General features: G+C 38.6%; 1 protein-coding gene across 2 annotated transcripts in view; it reads right to left on the bottom strand.

The window, feature by feature from the left end:
- The window catches only part of LOC103394963 (pbx/knotted 1 homeobox 2), an 81,163-nt gene that overhangs the window by 12,821 nt on the left and 41,174 nt on the right, over positions 1-27,168 (bottom strand). Inside the window, exons 5-8 of one of the 2 annotated variants that reach the window (XM_017041829.2) lie at positions 14,009-14,115; positions 11,686-11,822; positions 10,972-10,983; positions 119-290 (exon numbers count right to left, since the gene is read on the bottom strand). In XM_017041829.2, the coding sequence (XP_016897318.1) occupies positions 119-290; positions 10,972-10,983; positions 11,686-11,822; positions 14,009-14,095 (408 nt within the window). In that variant the 5' untranslated portion in view covers positions 14,096-14,115. The remainder of the gene's footprint in view (positions 1-118; positions 291-10,971; positions 10,984-11,685; positions 11,823-14,008; positions 14,116-27,168) is intronic. The other variant, XM_008332470.3, reaches the window with a different exon arrangement.

Raw genomic sequence — 27,168 nt, forward strand, 5'->3', positions numbered from 1 at the left:
AGCAGCGACTGACAGGGAGGCAGTAAAAAGTTGTTGACTTTAGGCCCGAACTTATGTCGAGCATGTTTAACAGTATGTGTAACTTTCAGACAGGAATTGTGCGAAGAGAGGAACTCACCAAGTTGTCCAGCTCTGGATCTTCACTGAAGAAGGGCTTGTGCTCCCGCTCCTGCTGGTGAACAAAGTTTTCAATGTCCACATCGAAACTGGCCGAGGTGATGCATTCAGATCCCTGCGTCGCCTGCTCACATTTCTCAAACAGTAAGGCCAACAGGGGGAAGAGTGGATGTCTGAAGAGAAAGACAGGAAGTCATTGTGAAAAACCTTAAAGTTTAAACATTTGGAGACAGTGGATAATCTGAGTGCCATTGTACAAAACTCTGTAGTACATTGTTAGATAAGGCTATGACAATGTCCACAAACATGTTTTTTCCCCATTCTCTAATCATTTCCTACATCTAAAATAATTGTATGTGTCATTACCTTAATCCATCTAATCTGCCTGTTATAAGAAATGTCAATTCTATAGGGAAGCCCCCGACCCACGTGTGCTTTCAAGGAGAAGGTCATATATAGGAACATTTCCACTCGGTAGACGGCAGTCACTGCAATGACGTGGGCGTCAGAATACACTCCTGAAGACCCACTCAATATAAATTTATCTGTGTCAACTGTGGCTTCATTTAACCTTGTGGCCTTTGTTCTACTTTGACACACACACAAAAATACTACAAAAAAATACAAAAATACACACATAAAAATTCTCTAAACATATCCCCCATATGAATTCACATGTTGCCCTTCTGTAATGATTCTAATAATTTTATAATTTTAATGTTTTATTTATTCCTATCGGAGATACAGATAAGTGATTTTTATGCTGTACGACGTTGTCTTTCTTAAAATGTGACTGATAAATTCTTAAGGAGGAAACTGTTTATTTACATAGTCTTCTTTCAGTGTGAATGTAAATGTTGTCATTTGCCATAAGCAGCAGCAATAATGTCTAGTGTAAATGTAAATTGTTCATTCAAACATGGTAACTTCTAAATAACAGGGTTAGTTTTGGACAAATTAACAAGATAGATAATAAAAACAAACAAAAAAACAACAACAAAAAAAAAAAACCCAAAAAAACAGATCATAAAAAAAACCCTATAATCTGATTGAATAATTCCGTACAGGTAATAATACTACTGGGCTTTATTTCATATTTTTAAATGTTCACAACAAAAAAAAAGTCACATTAATACATTTAGCTGAATCACAACATAAGTCTAATGTGTCGTTTTTATATGTTTTTCCACCAGGTTCTGCTTCTGTTGTCCTTCCCTGACCTCCTCTCATCATCGTTTCACACATGACACGTACAGAGGGGCCAATCTTTCTGCAGCTCTGAGTGCTGCACTCATAACACTTGCCTTTTTAGGTTTCTCTGGAACAATGACAGTACTTGTTAAAACTGCAGTCATGATATTTCTACAAAGGGAAGTTTATGCAAAGCAGCTGCAGTAAAAGAGCCAACTGTATGTCCTCTCTTTCTAAACTGCCTTGTGATCGGTCACACTCTCCTGTCACATGCTAAATATTCCCAGCCTGGAAACCGATCCTTATAAAAAAAAAAAAACACACACCAAAAGACTTGTTGTCTCTCACATTAATAAAGCATTATAATTAATTATAATTCTGAAATTACTAACTGTAATATCCAGCCAACTTTACTTGAATCATTTATTTTGAATCATAATACTGGGAGAATAAGGACTAATGAAAAATTAAAATAAACAATCTTGTTCAATTCTGCACTTACTATTCATTGTACAATGGTGATCATCAGAGAATGTTTTTTTCATTTCCCTCCAAGTCATTGTCATAGTAAGGGGATATTACACTGGTGTTGAGGCAGACTGGGCCCCCGCTCAGGATCTAACCCATGGCTCTCATTTGCAGCCTTTAATAGTCGTCTATATTATAGTCTAATCTGCCTGATCCCAATTTAATGCGACTCTGAGAGCCAGACGTGGCAGGAATACTAAATAGTGAGTGGGGGGTGTCTGCCTTTTCTTTTAATGTGTGGCTGGGTGGGGCTGGAGTAGAATGTGACTGGGTGAAGAAAATGGGAGGACCATATCAGAGAGTAAACAGGGTCAGTCTCAGCTTCGCAGATGACATTTTTTTTCATCACATTTGGTTATGTTTGATAATAGAAAGTGATTGATTCTGACAACAGGGAGAAATTATTTAACATCTAATAATTTAGTTTTGTCTGTGAGTCTTAATGTGTGTAAACACTGGAGAAAAGAAAAACATATCGCCAACCAGTCAACAAAAACGGACCGTGTTAATTTTTAGCCATAAACCAGTCATAAAAATGAAGGCACAGACTAATCAACCCATATCTCCATAAACACTGCTTTGAAGCAGATGTGCCACAGCAGGGCCTGGAGCCATGAGGGAATTATGGGTAGAGCTTGTGGAGACTGTTGTGTACACAACACAGGTTAGTACACCTTTCATGTATGCAATAGTACCCAGTTTTACTTAAGTTATGTCACAACAGAGAGCAGCAAAATTTTTGCCATAGAAAAATAGTAATGTTTTACTATAAGGACATTACAATTAAAAACCAGTGACAGTGGATGTTGAATTCTATTTTGAAGCTTTACTTAGTGAAAGCCAAGTTCCATGTTTCATCATAATTCATTGCAGATATTTGGGAGCATATTTGAAGTGTGAGTTTAGCGCTTAGGTCTGTGTTTGCCATTAAATCCGAGCTCCATCTTGTCCCCAAAGCACTGTAGCGGTAAAAGCCAGGTTTGAAATAAATCATGTAAAATGCTAATGCTACCAGGGCACTAAAGATTTGTAGTCAGATAGCTCTACACTTGACGGCATGCCTTTGTGCACACTCGGATGTCGTCAACGTATAGTGAGAAAAAATAAAATAAAACTTGCCGTGGGCACTTTCTCCGACCTTTACACAGGAAGTTGGGATTAAGGTAGATGGGGTGTGAAAAGCCATGCATTTTTATGACGGTGAACATCGGGCGGTTGTACAGTATCTGCCTGGTGTGCTTGTGCAAGTGTGTGTGTGTTTTCCAGTCTCCCACTAACTCCTCCCACCACGCTGAGCTCTCTTGTGTCAGCTGCCAGAAGCTGCAGGTTCTATCTGCAGTGCGACGGAGTGGAGATGGCCGACTGGGGGATCATTACAAGGGCCATAAAAGAGCGATTTACAGGACGGCCAGTGAGTGGAGTCAGCACGGTCTCCGATGAAAAGCCCGAAATGTAGAATCAGGGGCCAGTGGGGAATGTGATGACTTAAACATGAAGGTGAGGGACGTGGCAGCTTTAGTGGCATCTGCTTTATGGTCAGTAAATCATAGGCCGAGGGAGGGGCCAAGATGCCACTTGATTTTTCATGTTCGATTAGAGTTTGCGTTATAAAAGAACAGGCGTTAAAAGAAGAAGTAGTAGATAAGATCCAGGGTCTGTTCTTAAGTTATATTATGGTCTGTAGGATTCTCACCTGAAAAAGACCCATGGCAGAAAAATGCCATTCTATTTTATTCAAAAATGTAGAAACTGTAGTGATGATTGCATTGATTACATGGTTTATTGTTATTAAAATTGAAATAAGCTTACCTAATGGCGCCTCCTGTGGCAGCCTCTGAGAGTTGCAAAGGCTCACATTGTGACGCAGACTGCGTCGCTGACATAGCCATGATAACAGATTAGCACAGCCACATTGTCCACATGAGGCAGCGTCTTTTTTAGACTCAGACTTAACAAACTGTCGTCCTATTAATAATGTTGGCTTTACATGTTAGCAAGCGGTGGCTAAATAATAAGTGAAACATTCTGTCGGAAGAGGTGTTTATTAATAAATTTGGACTTAATGACACAAAATGTTGTGATGTACTCGACTGGCTCCGTTTGCTGTTTGCTGCCAAACAGGTGGTGTGCTATAATTTTCACTTTCAAAGAAAAATGTTCCTGCTGTGGCAGAAACACACAGTAAGATAGACGTTTAAACAACACGCTGAAAGCTAACAAGTCTGTTGTGGCACAGAGAAGCTGCACGCACGCACGCACGCACACACACACACACACACACACACAGAGTTCTTTCATATTATACTATGAAAGTAAACAAATAGACACTTGAAGTTGCTGTTTCTTTTCTTCTTTTTTGTTATCTTTTCTTTTTTTAAAGAAAAAATAAGCAACAGACAAGTTAAGCTAAAATATGCCACGATATTGTGCGACTGAACTGTCAAATAAACGTTGTGTTTCTGTTCTTTAACCGTACAGCACACATAGGGCAGGGCTGTGCCTTACTGACGCGACTGAAGTACCGAAAAATAACAAAAATTGTGTAGGTGGGTGTCTGTTTAAGACGCATAAAGAGATGCAGTCCCCCGCCCTTACTAGCTTGGCCCCCCACAGTTTGCCAGCTAATCAGGCCTGCTGTACCCGTGTATATTAAAAGCCAGTTTGAGTTGGAGCCGTGCTGTGTTTGCTCCCAACAAGGCCCCGGTTTCCTCAGGCTAAACATCTTAAACACACCCTGAGTACAGCGCACGTGTACTGTATACATGTGCACGGAGCGGAACCACAATCTGAATACATTTTTTTTTTTTTACACACTCCTTTTTCCCCCTGTGTGGTTGTAATCTACTCCTGTGAGTTTGTTTTTCTGAGGCTTCATCTTGACGGTGTTTCTGTGATCTACACGACATCTCTACAGTACGTGCTGGTGTCAAGTTAAAGGTACGGCAGGTGTTTTAGGACCAGTGTGTTTTCCTTCTTTTAGAACAATTAGATTATTTTTTACTGTCATAGATTAAAACAAAATGATATGATAGTATTTCATATTTACAACTAAAGTACAGTGGCTCACAGATGTGGTTTTGACAAAAATAATGACGTTTATTTGACGAGTGGCTGCTACATATAAAGCCAGCATTTCTAATGGTTCCCATGACCAGGAGGAATTGCCTGCTGGTTACATGTAGACCACATACTAATTGTCCATATGTTAGCAAAAGCGGACTGATAACCATATCTAGCCCACATGGACATACTTCTCATCAAGTTTAGAACAGGCTGGGCTCAAACAGAGTCATTTTAAACTACTAGCCAGATCTCAGTTTTTGATTTCTCATATTTTTAAAATCTATGCCTAGTTTTTAAAACTAGCTTTATTACAGCAGCAACATGTCGATACATTGCTATTAATATGCTTCCTGTTTTGTGAAAATCATGTTTTGTGAATTTTGTTTGAATTTAATTTAAACACCATAGACCTTTTTTTAGGTCTTTTTGATAAAAGAAATAATTAATAATTAAAATAAATAGTTTGTAGATGTATCAAGTGAATTTGGCTAACTTTACATAGTAAACCTTTACATTGCACACTAGGCTGCCTAGGAATAGTGGTTGGGAATCACTGTTGTAAATGTGTTTAAATGAAAAAGCCAGTGGAACTGCATGAGCTCTGACGCGTTCAGAGTTCAGCAGCAACACAGCAAAAAAAAAAAAGAAAAAAGAAAAAAGTAATGATCGGCTGAATGGTGTTAAGAGCGGCCTGTTTTAGACCCAGTCACACAGTGAACATCTTTCTGCTGCTGGTGGAGCAGCACAGTGGACAAGTTTGCACTGACGCATTATGGCAACAAGGATAAACAGACTTTATGGTGCATTACACAGGCAGACAAATACAGAGGCAAGCAGAAATGTGGCTAATGCTGCTGTCCTTAGAGGTGTCAAATTGAAAACCCTGCTGTTGTATACAGCATGAGGGGTATTCAAATTTTTTACAACTTTTTATGCCATTAACAAGTGCGGAGAACGGAGAAGGATAAGCACACCCAGAGCTGACAGAATACTCCTGTCGTTGTGTCGTCGTGACTGCTAGCATGACAGCATGGTAAACTTCCCACAGACAGACAAAATACCTTAAATCCAGTCACAATGCAAAATACCCGTGCTGACCAGCATGAGGGAGGCTTTCAGCAAAGACCCACTATGGAGAGGAGTGAATGCTAATATGCACCATACAGGGTTCTTATGCAGCAACACTGACATCTTTGTAAAAAGATCTCAGTTGTGTCAAAACAGAGAATAGATCCTGTTTTATTCCTGTTTTTACCACTGCCTATGCAAATACAAAGCGGAGCAGCCCACAAAGTGTGGGCAGGAAGTGTTTTTATGTGTATTTTATAAAAAGCTGGTGGCATGAAGGAATCCATATAGAGATTGACTTTAGGTATAGTATATTTTAAGCATTCAGGAGATTGGGAACAGAGTGCAGATGAGAAATGCTGACAGTAAAAACAAACCCGTACTGTCTAACAGATCCCAATTGTGTGGTTATGAATCGTACGTTACAGTTAAAGATAAAACGCCTGTTCTCCATTTTGAATTTTGTCTCTTCCTCTATTTAGAACCTGTCAAGAACACCAGCACCATTGACTAATGAGGTACACAGTAATAACTGTTACTGTTATTTATATATATACACATATATATTGTATATATGTATACATCTACATATATATACGTATATATAAATATATTTTTATATACATATTTGCATAATCCTTCCATAATAATAATTGGATTAGTCGCAAATACAATTAAATATAAATATGTATTTATTTATATAATTTTTTCTGGTCATATTTAACTGTAGTGATTTAGCTAATTTAATCATGATAAATCAGGATTAATTGCAATCATGATTAATCATGATTATTCCACATGCTGGCTTTTTGATTTTGATTCTGATGAATCACAATCAGAATCAAAATTGGAATCATTAAACAGACCTAATAAATAAAGTAAATAAATGCATTAACACACACACAAAGTATACATTTTATATGCTAACTATATAATTATTTTTATATTAGCAACATGGCCCTTAACTAAACAAAATGGCCAAAAATTCACATTGAACAGTTTGTCTGAAGAGCCACTCAAGTTTGAAAAACAATGACCATTGTTTCCAATCCAATTTTTCAATCCTCTTCAAAGGGACACCTTGGAGACAATATGGACACTTTCACTTATTGTTCTTAAAATGAACTGCCTCACGACATCTTTTAACCAGTCATCCAACTATGATCACCACGTGCGGCAGCACATCGTGTGGAGAATATCTCTTTGTCCAGAGGTTGTTTCATGCAACACAACTACATTTGAACTCTTTGCATTGAAGGAACCAAAAAAGAACCATTAAAATGTCTCTTTTATTGAAGTGCATGTTTCTACATCTCCGAGCTGTTTCAGCCGCCATCAGCTGTGAACACCACAGCCGCGAGCTGAAAAACAAAACCCTCACCAGCGTTTTAATAAGATGCAGAGAATCCAGAGGGATCTTTATTGTAAATGCCACAACTCATTAGGCTAATTACCCTATCACACATTTACTTCACCGCTAATAACAAAGCAGGGAGAAAGACAGAGTGGAGAAAGAAAGGCACACATCTTCTCGTAAACTTGCCATTCTAGCAATTAGTGAAAAGAAGCACTAAAGCCCACACACTTTCTGGGCAAAAATAATTAAAGAAGAATAGTAGACATAGTCAGTCTCCGTGTTTTCCTTCTTGTAAAGTCTACAGCCCCCACATGAGCAATGCACAGTGGCTGGCATATCAGACTTAGATTAGAGAAAAGTGCAATTTGTGCCTTTTTGGATAATTTCACTTACTGTGGCAGACAACTACTTAAGAAGTCAAATTTAAGTGTGTTTTATAACTCGACAACAAGGTGTGTTTAACCATTATCTTCCCGCTTTGACAAAAACAACTTTGTCTGAGTGCAGAGCAGCAAAGGTGGCAGTGAGGACCTCCCATCTCCTGCAGCAGGAGCATCTGCGGTTGTTGCTGAGCTACCGGCACTGACAACATTAATCACAACATTTTAATTGGCCATCACACAAATGCACAGACTCTGCTGACTCTATAGTCTCTATAGCACCACTGGGTATGGAGCAGTCAGGTTGCTGCTGTACGACTCCACACTGTGTCCCCGTGGTGCCATGTAAAGACGCCGCTGATATACAGCTGCGATTGCCTGTAAAAATAAACGACACACTCTTAAAACTATTCAAAAACGGGTTATGCAGACCGACACTTAACTTTTTTAATTTAATAGCGGCAGTTATGTACCCACACTAGCACAGCAGTAACGTCTTTAACAGCTAGTATCTGATCACAACGGTTGGTGTGTTACTGATGTAGGTCTGATGTGGATTAGTTTGATTTATTCCCACTCACTTCCTGTCTGTTGCTACTGTATGGGGCCTTCCCATTACTATATCACCTTAAAAAAAACTTTTTGGCTTCTGATTGAATCATGTGTGGTCCAATCACTGTTATTGTTCAATTCATCACCAGATCCCATGAATTAAAGTTTGGTAAAGCTGTAGCAATGTCAGCACTCAGTTAGGATGCACCATGGACCAGTAGATTAAAGAGCCAGTTATAAAGACAAACAAGTATTTACAGTCCCATTCACATGAAAAGTCAATCAAACTCAAGTCAAAATTAAACTAAACCTGCGTGTTTTGGACCATGGTGGTAAATTGGAGAACCATGGGAAAACCCATTCAACACTGATCGACCCAGTAACTGGCTGGCTGTGAGGCAAGACCACTGACCACTCTACCACCGTGTAACCCTCGAGGTACCACGTCTACATGAATTCTAACAGGAACATTTGTTAAACTCTGCTACTTTTGTTTGGAATTATTGTCACTCAGAGACATCAGGGTGAACAACTAATTAAGAAACACACCAAAAACCACAAAGTTAGAGACAATAATGAGTTCATTGCAGAGTGTTAATGTCGAGATGTACAAAATATGCTAACAGAGTTTCATCAACTTAGTAGTATAACTCATCCGGCAAAAAGACTCGTGTAGAGAGATTTAATTGAGAAAGGGAGAGAGTTGGAAGACAATAAACAGCAGCTTGCCTCATTTATGGCTGAATTAAAGTGATGCTGTTGTAATTGTTGCCTTTGGAAAAACAGCTTTATTGACACTTCAATTGTGTTACACTTCAACTGTTTGGATTTGTGAGATGAAAATCTATTGTCGTCATATAGGCTGGCTCATGGTTTCCAAACAGTCAGATTTTTTGGGGGTCGAGTTTGAGATAAATGATAGATTTTAACACTCTCTGAAGAGTGAATGAGTGTTATCAATAACAGATTACCAGCATGCACTTGTTTGTATGTGCAAATATATTGTCAAACGTGTTTATAAAGAGCTGGGCGGTGACATTTGTTAGTGTTCAATAGTATTTTGCATTCAATATTTACTTATCAAATGCTACACACGGTAAGGTATGGTGACTTAGCTGGTCACTCACTGTTAACCAGCACTAATATGAACATTTCCTGTCAAATGCCATGATGATCATGCATACAAGTTATTCATTGTTACGTTTGTATTTATAACCTATGCAGTACCTCAACTAAACCACTAAGAGGCCATGGATTCCCAATGAAAGACCTCCTCCCAATTACAAGCTGTCAAATGATGTCTACATTATAAGATATTCAAACACTGACTATGAACTGGTATTCAATGCATACAAGCTTGAGACGTCATGATTTTGCACACACACACATGCACACAAACATGCTGCTTAAGTCTCAGTCTCAGTTATGGAGCTGTCTCAACCTTAAAAGGTGTTCATACGTGTTTGTTTGTGGCGTTCCTCTGAGCTTTCTTCTCTCCCCTCCTCTATATAACAGATTGGGAGAGAAGAAAAAAACTGAGAAGATGGAAAAAAAGTGTATTAAAAACTAGTGCAGCTGGATGAGGTACTAATTCACTGATCTGAACCAATCATCCAGTCTGACTCCAGCCACCACACCGAGCTGTTTCAAACATGGCTGCTCACATCAAAGAAAGCCTTGTATCTCTCGAGGAGCTGCTATGGTCTTAACAGATTCTGGCCTCAGGCTTGAGTGCGGGGACTCGCACCTCCTCTGACAGCAGCATCGCATACCCGCAGGTGAGACTGGAGGAGGCAGGCACAGACAACCCGGCAGAGTCTGCAGTGTCATCGCTCCTTAGCGTTGCTGCAGCAGACGCTACAGAGAGGCTGGTGCTTCATTTGGCTTCACAAATCTAGGTGGTTGTTGGTGTGCTGCCTACACCAGGACATCACCCAGCAGGATTGAAAATGCCTGTATTTTGAATAATTTACTTCATAAATAGATAATATAAGCTCATTATAAGGGTGCATCAATATTCTAGTTCTAAGCTGAGGAATGGGAGAGTTTTTTTGTTTTGTTTTGAAATTCATCCACCAGGTTTTTTCTCTCATTTTCAACACCTTAGGCGGTGATGCCTGGCAGGAATGATATGTGGTTAATAAATACGGAAAACTTGGGAAAATACCATTGTGATGACTCTACTTACTAATATACAAACCTATGTACTATAATAGATTTTGGTCAGAGCCTAGTACACACTAACTGAAGAAGATGGACTTATTATTTTAATACAACAGATTCAGGGATGTTTTATTTTAATCATGCACAGATTCAAAAGTATCAACAGGACCTTGTGGAACCCCTAAAGGTCATGCTGAAGTTGTTGAAGTTCTCTGGCTTGAATTCTAATGATCTGAAGGCTAGTGACAAAATCATGTTCTAGAATTTTTCCCATTCCATTTAGTTGAAAAAAAAAATGTTGCTGCATGTTGTAGGTACAGTTGCTACCTTTCTATTCCAAATCCAGTGCATTTATGAGAATCTCTAAAGAAAAGTCATTTGAAGAGTCAAAACAAAGTCATTTAGCTGTAGAGTTGCATGGCTGTTACACAATATCATAAATCTCGGGACAATGTGTGAAACTGAACCTTTTTATTTATATACAATGGCTAAACCTTACTTGATGGGTTAACTAAAAGGTATGGTTATTATGATTTGAAGATTGATTCTTACCTGTGAAAATGACTGTTGGCGTGAAAGAGAAATAAATTGTTTACAATTAAGGTCTGAAGATTCTAATGAAACAACCCTCCTCACCTCATAAATGTCAGTATGAATTGTGAGTGTGTTTATCATGCTATTAAACTGAAGTATTTGTTTCCAACATGGATAATTGTTTCTTTTTCCTTCTAATGAAGACGTAGCAGGCGCTACCTCTGCTGTCATGTTAAGTGCTTGTTTTCAAGTGCATTTATTAACTGTAAAGACGAGATGGAGTCTCTCCTTCTCATCAATAGTGAAAAGCAAAGGCTGAAGGTGCTCTCTGCTTTATGAATGGCACTATGTTAGAATTGAAGAATGCACCCTTCAAGTACAATTTTCAAAAGCTTTTATGTCATGGCTGATTTAGGTGAATGCATAAAAACCAGCACCGCTGCTTGTGGCCTTCAGTGGCAAGTGGAACATTAAGTTAATTTACAATTTCTTAATGTCAGCAGGAGGCTAAGGGAGAAAGTAAAGGGAAATCCAAGGGCGTACTGCAGAAGCTGACTTTACAAATACAGGATAATTCATTTCCTGGAAATGAAAATATTGAGATATAGTGTTTACCTTGAGATGATTATGATGTTTTTAATTTTAATTCAAGATATTTGTTGTATATATGTTGCTTATTCAGGAACAACTTGTTGATTTTGAATTACCACATGATGTTCCATGGAAACCTACCTGTAAACAGCTCTTTTGTCAGACTCAAGTTGGGCTTGAGGGTCAAGTGTTGCACTGACGGAGGTATTTCCTGCTGCAGTGGCTGCTGGGATGTGGACCTGTGGGGTCTTGGTGGTCTGCTGACTGGTGCCTGTCATCTGAAAAAAAAAAAAACAGTTAGTGAACCATCCACAGTTAGGACATTAGTGCCTAAGACATATTTTCAGATTAAATTTATATATTTCAACTTATCAGCAGTTCATTGTGCAGCCTCTGCAGTATAGGTATAGTTCAAATGATGCATACAGTATATAGATATATCAGGTTTATCTTCTCCTAGCGTTGTGCTACTAATACACAATCACAAAATACCTGTTTTGTTGTTTTTGTCAGAAAAAAATTTAACCTGACTGGATCCAAATATTCCCCTCGCATGTAATTTTCCTCACGCAATCACATGACGACACCATTATTCCATGGGGACGAGCAAGCAGCTGCTTGTGAGGTCTAAGTAATTTTTTAATCACTTTTCAAAAGCCGTGCGATGAAATATGCAGCTGATGCTGACAGACTACAAATGAGGCTGACGCTGGGATGAAGAATGGTCGTTTGACAGGTATCTGACCTTGTATTGAAGCCGTTAGGCAGGATACATGGGATAGGGCAGATTATTACAGTAATTGAACAAGGTGCACTCAGGACACATACTGTTCTCTATGTATATGTATATACTGTATATATGCATGTATATACACTGTATAAAGTCAACCATTCACTTATCAAAGCTCTAATACACAGTCAATAAACATTATTATTATTATTATTATTTTTATTTACTAACACTGTGGGAGCATTAAATAGCATCCAATCCAGTGGAGGCTTCAACTTGGGGTCGGACACATCAGACCAGTATCACTGAACCGAGGTCACTAATTAAGCCCACAAATACTAATACTAATACTATTACTACTACTACTACTACTACTACTATTAATAATAATAATAATACATGTACATTTGTGGTAGGATTTGAATTGAAATGTTTCCCTTATTTTCCATTTTTTATATATAGTAAAAATATTGTAACATGTATTCATGTATATGTATTTAGACAAACTTTCTTCCCCTTTCGTTTATTATGTTGTGTGTGGAAAAGAAAAGAAACAAAAAGTTACATACTTAACAATATGACCCATTGTCTTCATTATTCTTTACCCCACTTTCCTGTATCTCATCCGTTCTTAGTAAGGAAATGAGTCTAACAACCCCCAGTATTTTTTCCAGGGTAGGGTGGAAGGAAGCTTCAAGTCTTAATCCCAGCCCCAAATGGAAAATAAATTAGCTTCTTCACACTTAACTAGCTCTCATTTGCATTTGCCGAGTACGCAGACTGCAGCTCAGGAGTCCTCCCCTGGCACTAATCCTCTGGGCGAAAGCAGACCGAGTGGTATGGACGAGGAGGAAGAGGAGGTGAAGAAGGAGGAGGAAGGTGAGGAGATCAGGATAACCTGCCTTGCTCACCTTGAGGGGTGTTTAGGATTGTTGGACAGAGTGTGTTTTCAGTCAAGCTGGGCTATGCTAATTACTCTGAACTCTTAATGGTATAACATGCTGAATACAGTAGTCGGGGAATTGACCCCTGCATGATCTTTGCTCCTGTAATTGTTTTACATGCAAATTGTGTCTGTGGTGCTCAATGGATAAAATCATCTGAATCATCAAAGCTCATAATTGATGTCAAATACAAAGGCATCACAGTAACATATTTTAATTCACCAAACACTGGTAAAATATTACTGATAACTAATTACACTTTCTTAATATCAAACACTTAGAATTACACTTCGGATCAGCGTTATCTTTTTGGGGGGTTTATTAAATGCACAAAACCATCAAATATTTATCACCCAATCATTCAACACATAAACACATTTATTCATTTATTATACACGGTCAGTGAGTCAGCTCTGAGGAAAGTTATGGAAATGTTCAGAGGTAAAGTCTCAGAACACTGACAGCCGGAACAAGTCAAACTTTTTTTAAATAGCGTATGAAATGACTTCTTTACTATTATCACCATTATCTGACATATTACGTTTTTTAAATGCCAAGGACACAGGATTATAATTTTGATTGGATTTAACGATACTTACAAAAGTATTTAAGTGATTTGTTACCACCACAATTGTATGCTCTTAGCAATCACCTACCATCACAGAAATAGTTTTATCTTGTAAGATTTTTAGATAACCATATGAAAAATTAATAACAACAATAATAATAATAATAATATTTTATGCCCATGACAGTCTTAGTCCACACAGTCTAAACTATGATCACTAACCTGTTGGCTCTCCTGGTACGATGGTGGATGAACACTCTGGGTGGCCATCATTGTCACTGCAGGTGTTGGGGACACATGTTGCATCATGGGATTGCTTCACATTGAGACTAAAGAGGAAAACGTACAGAAAACAAATGGATAAATAAGTAATTGGAATTAATAATTACAAACACTTAAATAACAATAATGTCTCTGTCCTCCAACATGTGCTGTGAAGAGCTGTAGCCAGAAGAACGTATAAGTACTGTAGTACTCATGCATCCACATGGCAAAGTCTCAGCCCTAGTCATGGAGCATTTTACAAAGACACTTTACATACCAGCAGGTTCATAATGACACCGCCAACAAACCAGACTCCTTGTTTACCAATTACAGACAGCTACGCTTGTTCACTAATTACTGCTGGCTTTAAAGCGACGCATGACGGCAGAATCACCTCAGTCTCCATCTCTGCTGCTGTTGTTGTCGCGCTGCTAGTAAGCCAATCAAGAGCGCTAATTAAGGCTCTTGTTGGCAAGCTAATTGCCATTGGCCGGAACCCCACAGGGCTGAGGGCTGTACCCTGTGGAATGCCAATGTTACCATTGTCCCCACCCGCACTGAATGAGGTAATTGTGTTCACACACACACATACACATACACACACGACCCCTACCATTACCAGAACTTACTAAAGGCAAGCACAGCGGGCGCTCCATCCTGAAGCTACATATAACCTATGTGTGGGCACTGCGTGAAAATGTCTTGTAAATTAATCATTTGACCTGAGGGTTAGTGGGTGGTGAATACAGGGTATTATTATAACTGACAAATTGTATCTGTTTATTTCCATATTTCCATACAGCTATGGAAGCTAAGTGTCTATTTGACATTAAACTAAAACTATTATTTTGGTAAATTATGGATTGTGTGAAGAATAAATTGAAGTTTTACTGCTACATGATGATTTTTCTTTTGGTCCTTTTCCTTCACATGTGAAAGAAAACACATGAGTAAGAGTAATGATTTGCAGCAAAAAGCAGAGGTGGACACAGTTGAGACAAAGCATTGATTTTCAACAATCATCATTTACATATTGTGTAAACCTCCTCTGTTTAAGAAGGCATGACAATTTCACAACATTGTTAGTTTTCGTCAAATACCAATAACTAATAATAACTAAGCGATTTGACTTTTTAAAAATAAGCAGACCATGACGTTTTGAGCTCTCGTCCTTTGACAATGTATTTATTTGTATCAAAGTAACAAAGTCATTCATTGCATTTCCACATTTAACAGTACTTAACCAACCACCAAGTGACTTCCTGTACACACATCACTCTAATATGATCACAAGCAGGAAAAAACACAAATGCTATTCTATTCACATACATGCCTCTAACCCATATACAACTAACACCATTCAACATATGTGTGGTTTGGATGAATGTAATAATATATATAATCACTTCAAAGCACACTTCATATCCATAGGACATTTCGATCCATTGTTACCAAATTAATTGGCTAGTTATTAATGACTAGTGTTGGATAAGCCTGAAGGTAACTGAACTCTACGAAAGACAAAAGAGGAAACATCTAAGAGCTACAGCCCTGGACGATTTGTTTTCCCTCTACAGTCCTTATGGCAACTGGCAGCAACAGAAGTGCGACTGCCCCGTCTCTTCCTGCTGCTAGCAACCCCTAGGGAGGCCAGAGGCTTAACTACTCCTGCCGTGGACCTGGAAACCAGACACACGGCTTCTGCATGAAGCTGCACACACCTTGGCCTTTAAGTTTGATGTCTGCTAAGGGAATTGTGGGGAAGGGAAATAGTCAATCAGCCAAAACAGACCTAAAAGCAATGACTACACACATTCTTTAAAACATGTCCAAAGACATTTTACAAAAGTGGTTTTCTCTGTGATATTTAATCTTGCTCTTTAAATACAGGGGTGTGTTTTAATCTACGCCCCCTGCTTGTATTTTCTCTTTATGCTGGGAACATTTGAAACTCTGCTGTAGAGGGCAGTATTGCAACATAATAGATACCATGTTGTTAAAACCACAGTAGAATAATGAAGGTGATTGGTAGAAGAGTCACTGTGGTAAGTAATTAATCACAATAATCAAGAATATTTTTTGTTTTGCATGATAACTGTAGTAGTCTTGGAAGCTAAATTAGTCAGTTCCATAGTGTAGCGGTTAGCACGCCCAAAACAGAGGAACCACATGGTTGGCGCTTGCAAAGGGTAGCCTGTTAACAGCATATCTGCTGCTAACACAACAATACCCCAAATATGGGATCAATAAATCAATATCAATATTTTTTTTAAACGTTAACACAATCATTTAATGTTCACTATTGGAAGTTGGACAACAATAAAGAACATGTGCTATGTTACCAGCTCCTCAGAGTATTTTAACTTGTAAACATGCAATAATGTAACACTAGTTGAAATGCTAAAATTGCTTAAAAGCAAAATAAAACAGCATTAACGTGGATAGGCCTTCCCAAAAACCCCGCTGAAAAAAAAAAAAAAAAAAAACTCACTGAGTACTATTCAAGTTCAGCTTCAGTCAGACAGGAAGTGATGCTTAGAGTCCAGAGGATACATGGCAAATGTTTCCAGACAGTGAGCTCATCCTGCGCTCAGATGGAAACCTCAGCAAATGTCAAACCCAGGTCAAATAACTACAGCCTGACTCAAAAGGGAACAACTTCTGACCCTGACCCCTCTACTGCTAACCATTCCAATGTGAAGGACTTGCTTTAGTTTCATTGATGGGCACAAGTCCAGTATGTGTGTGTACGTGTGTGTACGTGTGTGTGTGTGTCATAATAACCCACTGAGGGTGAGCCTGCTTTGCATCTATTGAGGGCAGAAACAGGCGAGTGTTTTTGTTGTGAGTGTTTACATTTGTTCGCCTTCCATGTGCATGTCTCTGTGAGTAAGAGTGTGTACTGATTGCATCGCCTGGTTTCTGTTCTCATTCCAATTGGTATCAGCTGAAAGGCATCTTCTCTGTTATCAGTCCTCATTTTAATTGCAAATGCAGCAAGCGTGTTAGTGATTAAATGGAAAATTGCACATTAATTGATGAGAGTAGAGATAAAGCCATTCCAATTACGGCGCAGTATTTTAGGCGGCCTCTCAAGTTTCCCTATCCCTCGAAGGAATGAACCACAGAACGCCAAATTTGAGCAGGCAATCATGCATTCATAAATAAACACACAAAGACGCCCAAAAAGCACGAACACGTGCCATACAGGAACCGTTGAAGCATGTACTGTATGTACAATCAAGATCACGGCAACGACACCGGCAAACCAGACTCAGATTTTAACAGTCAAGTTAGGGAAGAGACAAAAAACTTCCCAACTGAACAAAGGAAAAGTACTTCTCCCTCTAAACTCACCGAAGGTACACAGTTACACAATGACTTGTAAAAATCCTTTTGAGGACAAATCACATGTTTGTTCCTCAACAAAGGCCCTTTGAATTATTACACTGTTTATAATATATTTCACATGAAAAATGCCTGAAGTCATGATCAAAATTCAAAGCAAGGATACAATGGGAAATGAGAGGTAGGCATAAAATTATTCCAGCAAACATCAAAGGCTTTCATGAATTTGGATTAGAGGCATTCCCACTTTGTTTCCACCGGATTCCATCCAGTAAGAAATGCTCTTTTATTCAGTATTCAATTTTCCAGCAATTCTCCTGCACAGAGAAAGTCTCCATGTGCAGTGAAGTTAAGTCGGTCAACATCAAGGCTGAAGTTTTCTTCCATTTACCTGCAGCGATGAAATGAAAATCCATATCTGCTCCACGTGATCTGATCACTGCCCCTGGCCTCAAGGTTTAAACCTTGGCTGCTCTGGACCAAAGGTAAAATGCACAGCGTCGAACGTCTCATAAATTTGAACAAGTCAAGCTTCAAGTCAAGGTGATGGGAAACAAGAGTGAATTACAGATTCTATTTGTGACTTTAACTGATGAAAGACTTGTCATTTTACACGGGTGTTTTCAGGCTGGATCCTGACCCGACTGCATTTTGGCACCAGATAAATAGAGGAAGACTGGTGTTGTATAAAAGTTTATCCCTCGTGGGAACGACAACACTTTACTGACTGTGAAATCAGAGTAACAAAGAAGAAGAGAGGTGTCAGAGCTGACATCGTCACACATAGGTCTCAGCAGAGACATCCTGGGTAAACTGAAAATGAGTAGACTGATGAGTTTTGGCACACTTCTCAGATTTTACTACTATGATGTACCAAGTGCAATACTTTATGTGTGTAGTATATTCTAAAGTAATAGGGACTCATTAGAGGAGTAAACCTGAAAATCTGTGACAAATTTAGGTTTTTAGGTTATCTCTGAGCCTAAATGTAACTGAGTTGTGAGACACAAATAGGCATGTACTAGATGAGAGATCAGTGGTATCAAACTCCTGGCCCGTGGCTCACATAAGACCCCAAATCGGGCCTGCAATGAGATGCCTATAATGATGTAGTTTTGCTCTTGAGGTTTTAAAGACAAAAGTTTAGTTTGTTTGATAATCAGTAATAATTATTAAATATATAACTAGTTCATTAATAATGTGCAAAAGAAGATTAAAGATAAAAAAAAAAATCAGATGGCCCGAATTAAATTTTTTCTCAAAGTAACCAAGATTTCAATAAGATTTACATTTAGTAAAAAATGGATGTGTGCTTTAATTTTTAAACTGTTCTTTACTGAGAGTTGAAAAACATGATCCAATCAAATGTAACACTTGACAAAAAAAATAATCTTCAAACCTGTCAAAGCTGTTTGTCTCAACATGTTTCATCACATGCGCTAAAATTATGACATCTGTCTTAGAATCTTTTGAATTACCATATTGTGGTTATATTGCTCTGCCCCAGGCTGATGGCAAAGTGGCAGATGGAATATTTCAAACACTGACGCATTAAAACAGGTTGTCATGTCTACTTACAAACATTTAAGTCTTTTGTCTCTTATTTGCATAATATTGACAATTGTTGTTCATATATTATATATCACTATGTATTTACAATCACATTTAATATGAACAGGTATATAATTATTTTTTAATTTTATTTTTTAGTTATAATTACTTACTGTATTATGATTTTTATTTATTATGTTTTGTGAGGAATTATATACAGAACAGTAAAAATGTAAATTTTCCATCTGAATACTCTATAGATTTAAAGTGTTTTATCTCAACATGAAGCATCTATCTGATAAATAGATCTTTATGATCGTGTCTGTTGAGGCTCAAATTGACCTTACTCAGTGTTTACCACATAAGAAGCTCTCTTCAAGGTATCTGAAATATTGCTAAGGTGATTTTTATTAGAAATCAAATTCTCTCACCCTCACATGTGCATCATTACTGGAAAAAAAAGAAAAAATCCTAGATGCCATATCTTAAAATCAACAACGTTCCAAAAGCTCCTGTCTGATGAGTGACTGATTAGATCTGCTTTTTTGTATCCTGAAGCGTTCCATAAATAAAACTGGCATATTGATTAAACACACTGAGTGTATCACAATTTCATACCGAGAGTCTGATTCAAATTGCAGGCCTTGTTTCCAGTCTGACACCCAGCACATACTGTGTACACACGCATTCATAGAAAAGCTGCCTTTCATGCTTTCATTTGCACATTCAACCATTGAAATCCCATCTAATGGTTAAGAGTCCGACCTGCTACAGTAATGAATCATTTTTAAAAGTGAGCATGTCACCTTGGTCGGACATTATGCATCTTGATGCCCTGTAAGAGAGGAGGCTGAATAAATAAATCAGGTGCTTTTGAATATGAGTGGGATATAATCATCCCCTCATTGTGCGCCCTGATTTACAATGCAAACACCAAGAGGCGAGGCCTTGATGGTGTTGAGTAAACTGGTGGAGGGAAGGGGGGAATGGTAATGAGAGTGGGGTAGTGGTGGATGGAGGGGTAAGGGTGTGGTTGGCTGTTTACACATTTGTGCTTGGACTCAAACACAAAAGCTGAAAATCCCACAGAACTAAGCACAAATACACCACAACAGGTGTGAACGCAAACACAGGCACGCAGTACACTGTTGTTGTTTAATACCAACACTAAACAACAACAGTTGAGTTTTAACCAGTGTCAACTTGGGCTGTATCACACCTGCACATATGGTCATGCAGTCCACGTGAGCGCCCATATATATCTGCATGCATGTCAACTCAAAGGCATGAGTGCATTCAGAGCCAGAGGCAAAGATAGATGCACCACAGGTCTTGGGGCTACAAATAACCCCAGGGCTAAAAATGAGCTGCACTCACACAGAGCAGTCAGGTCCTAGTCCACACTCCCAGACCACCTCATTAACCTGAGCCAGGAGCCCTCCCTCACAACAGCCTGCGCCAGACCAACCTACACTCACAATTCATAACAGCATCATTTATTCATCTGCTCGTGTTGATTGGATTTATCCAGATTGAGGAGACATGGACTGCAAAGCTCGGTGAAGGACGTTCCAATGCGGCAGTGAACATTGTTAACTGCAACTTCAGCCAGATCAGGGCAAAAGCAGTGAGGCAGGGAGTCTAATGCCGCACACTGTTTAAAAGAGCTTTTAACTCCGGGACGAACGCAGAGAGAAGTGGTTTCTAACCCAGCACAGTTATGGAAGTTGCTCAGCGTTATGCCTTGATGTGAATAGTGCATATACAGCGAAGTATTGTGTTCCTGACATCAGAGAAAGACCACACAGACCATGGTCAGCAGAGCAAGTTCAGTTCAGTTCATCCACTACTGTGTTACTTTCTGCCTGAGAGGCTCATGTATTGAACTTGCTTTTTAACAAGAGCCAGTTCATTAAATGGCCGCCAACTAGAGTTGGACTAACTCCAGGTCACCCTATGGTCATGCAAAAACAAATACTCCATTAGAGGAAAAACCTGGAAAAGCAAAGGAGGGGAAGACGTGTACTTTCGCTACGGAACTGGAATAAACAAGTGCAAAAATGTAAACACCATTGCCAGAGAAGCTGGTACAGTTTCAACAAATCTAAAGTCAACACATGATTTTGTCTAATAAGTCTACATTGCAACAGCCAATGGGAAACCTCCAGGTTTTATTGCATCTTTTGACCTCCTGTGTAGAAGTTAAAATGACAAAAGGCAGAGGTTTAGGAGTGTGAGGTCTGTCCTTTGGAGAATGTGTTGATCCGTCTGGACCTGGACCAAGTGTGGCACTGCCAAGTACCTACAGTATGACTTGTGCAGTAAAGTGTTGGACACACTTAACAAGTGAATGGCTGCCAAAGTTGGTTTCCTGTTGAAAATGAAAGGTTCAACAGCCTATAAGGAAACAATGGAATTTTAGGTATAGATATTTCTCTTGACTCACACTAACATAACTTTAACATATAACATATTGTGATTTGTTCATTAAAACAGTGCCCCCTCCAGACATTTTCATTCTCCGACTCACCTCACTCTAAAGCCGTCGCTTACTTGTCCTTATCAATTTCCAATGACATTTTATGCCTGAATATAAATTTATAACCTTTCTCGTTTATTCCTTCATACTGAACTTCTTAATGAATGTCCTTCACATATTCAAATATGTCCTGCAGCCGTAATGAAGACACAGGGATTTCCCCTGAGAGAAACAATTTGCAGGATTCATCTCTTCCTTTCTAAATGCTGACAATAGCATCAGTGCTCCAATCTGACTGCAATTCTTGTTTTCTTTGTATTTATGCAAATGTTTGTTTGGAGAGAGCGGATTCCGGTCTGATTATTTTCCTTCCTGCTTTTAAAATTAGATTAGAGTCTGAAGTCAACACACTAGATTTATTTTACATACCAAACGTCAGGACCCAGTAACATTAGCATAGCTAAAAGCCTGCAATTTAAGGTGGAATGTGGTTTTGTTTATGGAAGAAAATACATGTATTAAACTATAACAAAAATAATTTTTAGCCAGCAGGTGACTAGATGGTGTATGTTTAATCATTTAAAATGTTTTGTTTAAAAGAAATAAACATGTGTAAAATGTGTGATTTTTTTAAGGTTGGGTTTTGGTTATGTTAGATTAAATTAAATTAAATGGTAGATAAATAATAAATATAAGATGATTCATTTCACTTTGATATTTTAAATGAAAAACTAAAAATACAATTTGGATGAAAATATTTTAAAATCTAAAAGTATATCCTGTCTTTATTTTAAAAAATAATGTTTGTGGACACTTAGGTTTTAGGTGTTTCTTTACACTACATATTTAAGCTACTACATCTTTAAAAAAAATCCACTTGAATATTATTTCCATTACAAGACAAAAAACAAATGACCAACAGTATATGTTTTGCCGTTAGAATTTTCCCACTTGGAATTCTCGTTTATTAGTGTAAAAACATTTTCCTATTGGCTCCAGCTCAAATATACCAGAGTGAAGGTTTGTTTGCTCTCAGTAGGCTCTAGCACAGTCCTCATCCCTCCCACATAAAAAAGTAAAAATAAGAACATAGACGGACACACTAGACTGCTTCAGCGGCACGTGCACGGTGGAACACGGGGTGCAGTGACCCAGTGTTTTTTGCAGCGCTGTTTCAGTTCATTTACTTCGGTTTCTGTTCTGTCACGGATAAAACTTGCACAAACTGGCACTGCATCCTTTCCTAAAACAAACACACAAACACAGTCCCGGGAACAGACACTGCCTTAAATAGGATGGCTGGAAAGGTTTAACAGTGCCCTCCCTGCTAGCAGCAGAAATAGCACGGTAACAGTGTTTGGAAGGAGGAAGGATTAGAGAGAAAGTCTAGTTAAGTCACTATTATTAGCCATTACTGTTGGAAAGCTTTACAAGACTTTGAGACTTTGACCACAGTGGCAGTAGAGAAGTAGACACGGCTGACATTTTAACTGAAAAATGACCAGGATTGCCAGATGAAAAGCAGATGAGATAAAGAATGATGAAGAAGAGAGCTGCCAGGAAGGAAGAAAAGCAAAGGATCCCTACAAATAAAAAAGAAAAGATGGATGGCATGAAGATGGGATTTTTTTTTTGTATCTGCAGAAAAAACAAGAGACAGGGTGAAATTATTGTGTATTATAGATTTTTGCAACAGTTAACAAACAGGCCTTAATGACCAGACTGTGGTACTGAAATGGTTAACTGTCAATGCAGCTGTGAATTAAAAAAGATTAAAAAAAAAATAAAATTTAGGCCAAAACATACTCCAGTTTTATAGATTTATAACTTATTTACATCAAAAGTGTGCAGTGTACCTTTTTTTGTTTCTAAGTACATTTATAGACATTATTATCCTAAAATGTAAACAACCTTCTGTTCAATTTCTTCAGTCATTTCCAAGAACCGGAGAGACAGCATTTAATGTTAAAAGGTCCTGCAGGGCATCGTGTCTGCGTCTTGTGGTAGACGTACGTACTTCCTCTCACCACCTCACCTCACTTTTTGTTTTTATTTATTTTTTGCTAAGCTGATAAACATCTAAACGCTGAAGGTAGAAAAATCCAGCCCAAATTGAAACAGCCATGGAGAGAAAACACAATCTAGCAGAGCTCCTCGCTCTGAATCCTCTCCTCGCACTTTGCTTCTGCTGTCACACACATTGTGCAGCTTATCTGTCGCTGCATCTTCAAGTTTTCTTCTTCTTTTTTTTTTTTTTTTTTTTTTGAAGCATACCTTTATCACAGTGAGTTAGTGTCATGCGTGTCACCCAGGACCAAAAACAACTTTATATTCACCGGTGTGGCAAAGCAACTGATGGATGGATCAGATCTTACATACTGACTTTTAAAACAAACCTTCCTGGATTGAAACTTATGAACATATCAGTTTTGTGTAATTAAAATGTGTCTCCAGGCTTTTTCCCACTGCTAGCTTCTTCTTCTAGAGAGGTTTGTATATGAAACTATTACAAAATAAGTATTGTTAATTTGTTTTGTTTATCTTTTTGTAGCTCTTTATGACAGCAGATATTTTGAAAGGAAATGATGACTTCCTATTAGAGTAGTTATTTTCGCGTCTATACATTTAGATGAGCACAAATGTCTCTCAATATCAGAGTTCCAGTCGATGTTTTAGGCAAATGCTGGAGGCAAGAGGGAAAGAAGAAACCCAAGAGAAGATAACAGGAGAGGACAGAAAGGAGAGAAAAGGAGAGGAGAGAAGAGGAGAAGAGAGCAGAGGAGAGGGGAGGAAATGAGAAAGGTAGAAAAGGTAAAAGGAACTGAACGCTCTCTTTTGTTTTTTAAAAGTTAAAATAGCCATATCTTTTTGAGGGACTGCTAACACTGACGTCAACATAATTTCAGACATAAAAAGATGCTCTGCGGCAATCTCTTTAAATGAACACACTTTTCCTTTTAACACGCGGGGTTTAAAAGGCATGTAATTATAGTCCAGTTAAAGCTGAGAGTGAAAAACTCATCCCACCAGGCTGAAGCTAATGGTGCCTACTTGAAAAAGAAAAATGATTTAGCAAACTGAAAACGACCCACCACTTCCACGACCACACAGCAGATAAACCTTATAATGAAATCAGCAGAAGGGCATATTTGAGAAGAGTGGTGGGGGATTATTGAGTCAGGATTAGCAGGTTAGTGGCTCTCCCTCTCTATGCCTGTGTGCACTTGTGCATGGCTGTGTGTCTGAGTATTGGCCAATTGAGTGTTAGTAGAGCAGTGGAAGAGAAGAGGCTTTTTTTGGTGTTTGTCTTGGTGGGAGGACACAGACACACAGGTAGGAGTCAGCTTCTGGCCAGACAGAACTAATGGATGACAGAGCTAGTGGGGAGCCCGGCCAGGATAATAACATGTGACTCATTATGAAAGTCAAGAACTCCATAGGAGTTTCATGGACACTTGAAAACGTTTTTTACATGGGTTTTCATATTTGATCCGACTGGAAATGTAGTCATTGGTAATTGGTAAGTTTTGGTAAGTTAATACACAAATTAGTGCGAAATGTGTAGTAACTGTAACTGTAAGTTAATACACAAATTAGTGCGAAAACTGTACCAGCAGTGACCCCTTATAAAGCCATAACTGTCAAAGGATTACATACGTTTCTGTAATATAATTAGTCACAGGGTAGCTATGGATTCATTATATATATTTTTATAAATCATGAAAATGTTCTTTAGGTTGCTGGAGCAGAAAGACCAATAATAGCAGGTATACGTGGGAGTTTCACATTTGTTTTTATCCATGACTAATCCAAATTATGTAATTTTTCAAATGGAAAAATGTCACGAAAATTATGCAAAAGTGTAACTCAGAATTTTACTTGAAAGAGTTGTGAATTGTAGCCATTACCGTTCATACCAACAGTGGCTTCTAAAACATTCCGAAAGTTGAAACTTTCAAAAGTTCAGTAAAGCTCTTTTCAACATTAATTGCTCTGTGTCAGTCAGCCTGTGGGCTGTAGACTCACTTACTGCGCTCAGTGAGACTCGTTCGACTCCAGCCGGGTCTGACATGAAGGTGAAGCCTCCACAAACACATATTAGTGGATGAGATGGTAAATGAAGCTCCAAGAGATTGGCTGACAATTAAACTTTCCAACAGTGTGTGCACATGACAACATGTGTATCGACTGTATATCACAGCAGCGATAAATAGATAGACGGTGTACTATCAGGTATACACTTCACCACATTCTGCCTATGCGTAGAAATACATAAATGCAAATTAAACATTCATTTTTACAGCTCCAGGAAATAAAAAATAAAAAATAAATTTAAAACTTTAGTGAATCTATTGAAAGGCCATATGAACACTTCACAAGTTCATCCTCTATCAAAATACATCAAATAATCTTTTAAAACTAATCTTGTAAAAAACATATTTACAGTATATATACTACACATGTATTTGTTACAAATTTTAATACATTTACAAGAGTTCCTTCAAACATTTCAAGTAGTTCCTGTAAAGGAACTAACTTTAACCTGCCAGTCAATGTAACTGCTGTTACTGCCTGTGGTGAGTTTGGGTGAAGAGAGCGAACTAGGCCGATCATGACATTCATGATCATTCTGACTCGTACTTGTGGTTAGGTTGAGGCACAGTGAGGGCTCGGAGAGGAACATTCTCGAGCGGTGAAAACACAGTGGAATGTCCTCACAACATGAAAGGATAATAGGTCGTACATTTGGTCTCAACATGTCCTCTGACCATAGTCTGCTATTGATTGAAATGTCCCTTTATTACACATCACCATGAAACCCTGCCTCACATACTTGTGAAATCTTTTGATATTGGTTAAACGTAAATTGAAAAAATGTTTCCTATTTGTTCAGTTTTAACAGAAAATCAACCCACCTCCATGTGTGCTTTTATAAAGCAGGTAAGTTGCCAAATGCTCTGAAAATGTAAACACTTAAAAATATGTGTAAAAGGCTTCTTTACAGATATTTTTCTTATCAGACATGAAGGTTTATCGTAGCCAGAGCTGTGGCCACCAAGCAACAAACCTATGGAGGAAGGGAAAGAAATGAAATGGAGCCGGCGTCGTCTGAAATGTGATGACCAGATAGTAAAGCCAGCATCAGTGGAGTCCGCTGCTCTTAGCTGGACAGTCTCTGTTTATCTTAGTGCTGGGGGTGAAAGGGAGCCGACGGCTAAATGGAATTCTTGGAAACACCAAACAAACCCATATTAAATTTCCCCCTGAAAGAGCATGGGGAGCAGCGTGGAGCCTGCCTGGCAGGGGGGGGACTAACAGAGATATGGACAGAGACACAGGAAAGGCGGGTGAGGAGACAGAAGGGAACACTGCGGAGGAAGGATGGGGTGTGTGGCTGAACTGAGAGCCCTCAAGAAAGTAGATGGGAGAAAAGTAGACAATGCACAGGTACGTACATTAGGGATAAAGGTGACACTGATCAGACGGTTGACAATGGTTGGAAAACATGAGTTATGGACTGGACCTCTACCTCTGTGTACAGTTAAGTAGAAAATAGTCAAGTTCGAGCTGAATCCACAACTAGTCAAGAACACCAGGTCTTGAGCAAAATGTATTGCGAGTGAGGAACTAAGCTCTTTTAAGAGATGATACCGTCTAAGCTGCGGCATTCTGCGTCAAACTCACCACACTCCTTATATTCTTATACTCATTATATTCACTCCTTATTATATTTCCTAAA

The sequence above is a fragment of the Cynoglossus semilaevis genome, chromosome 19 (genome assembly GCF_000523025.1).
Source record: "Cynoglossus semilaevis isolate Cse_v1.0 chromosome 19, Cse_v1.0, whole genome shotgun sequence".
NCBI classification, from domain to species: Eukaryota; Metazoa; Chordata; class Actinopteri; order Pleuronectiformes; family Cynoglossidae; genus Cynoglossus; species Cynoglossus semilaevis.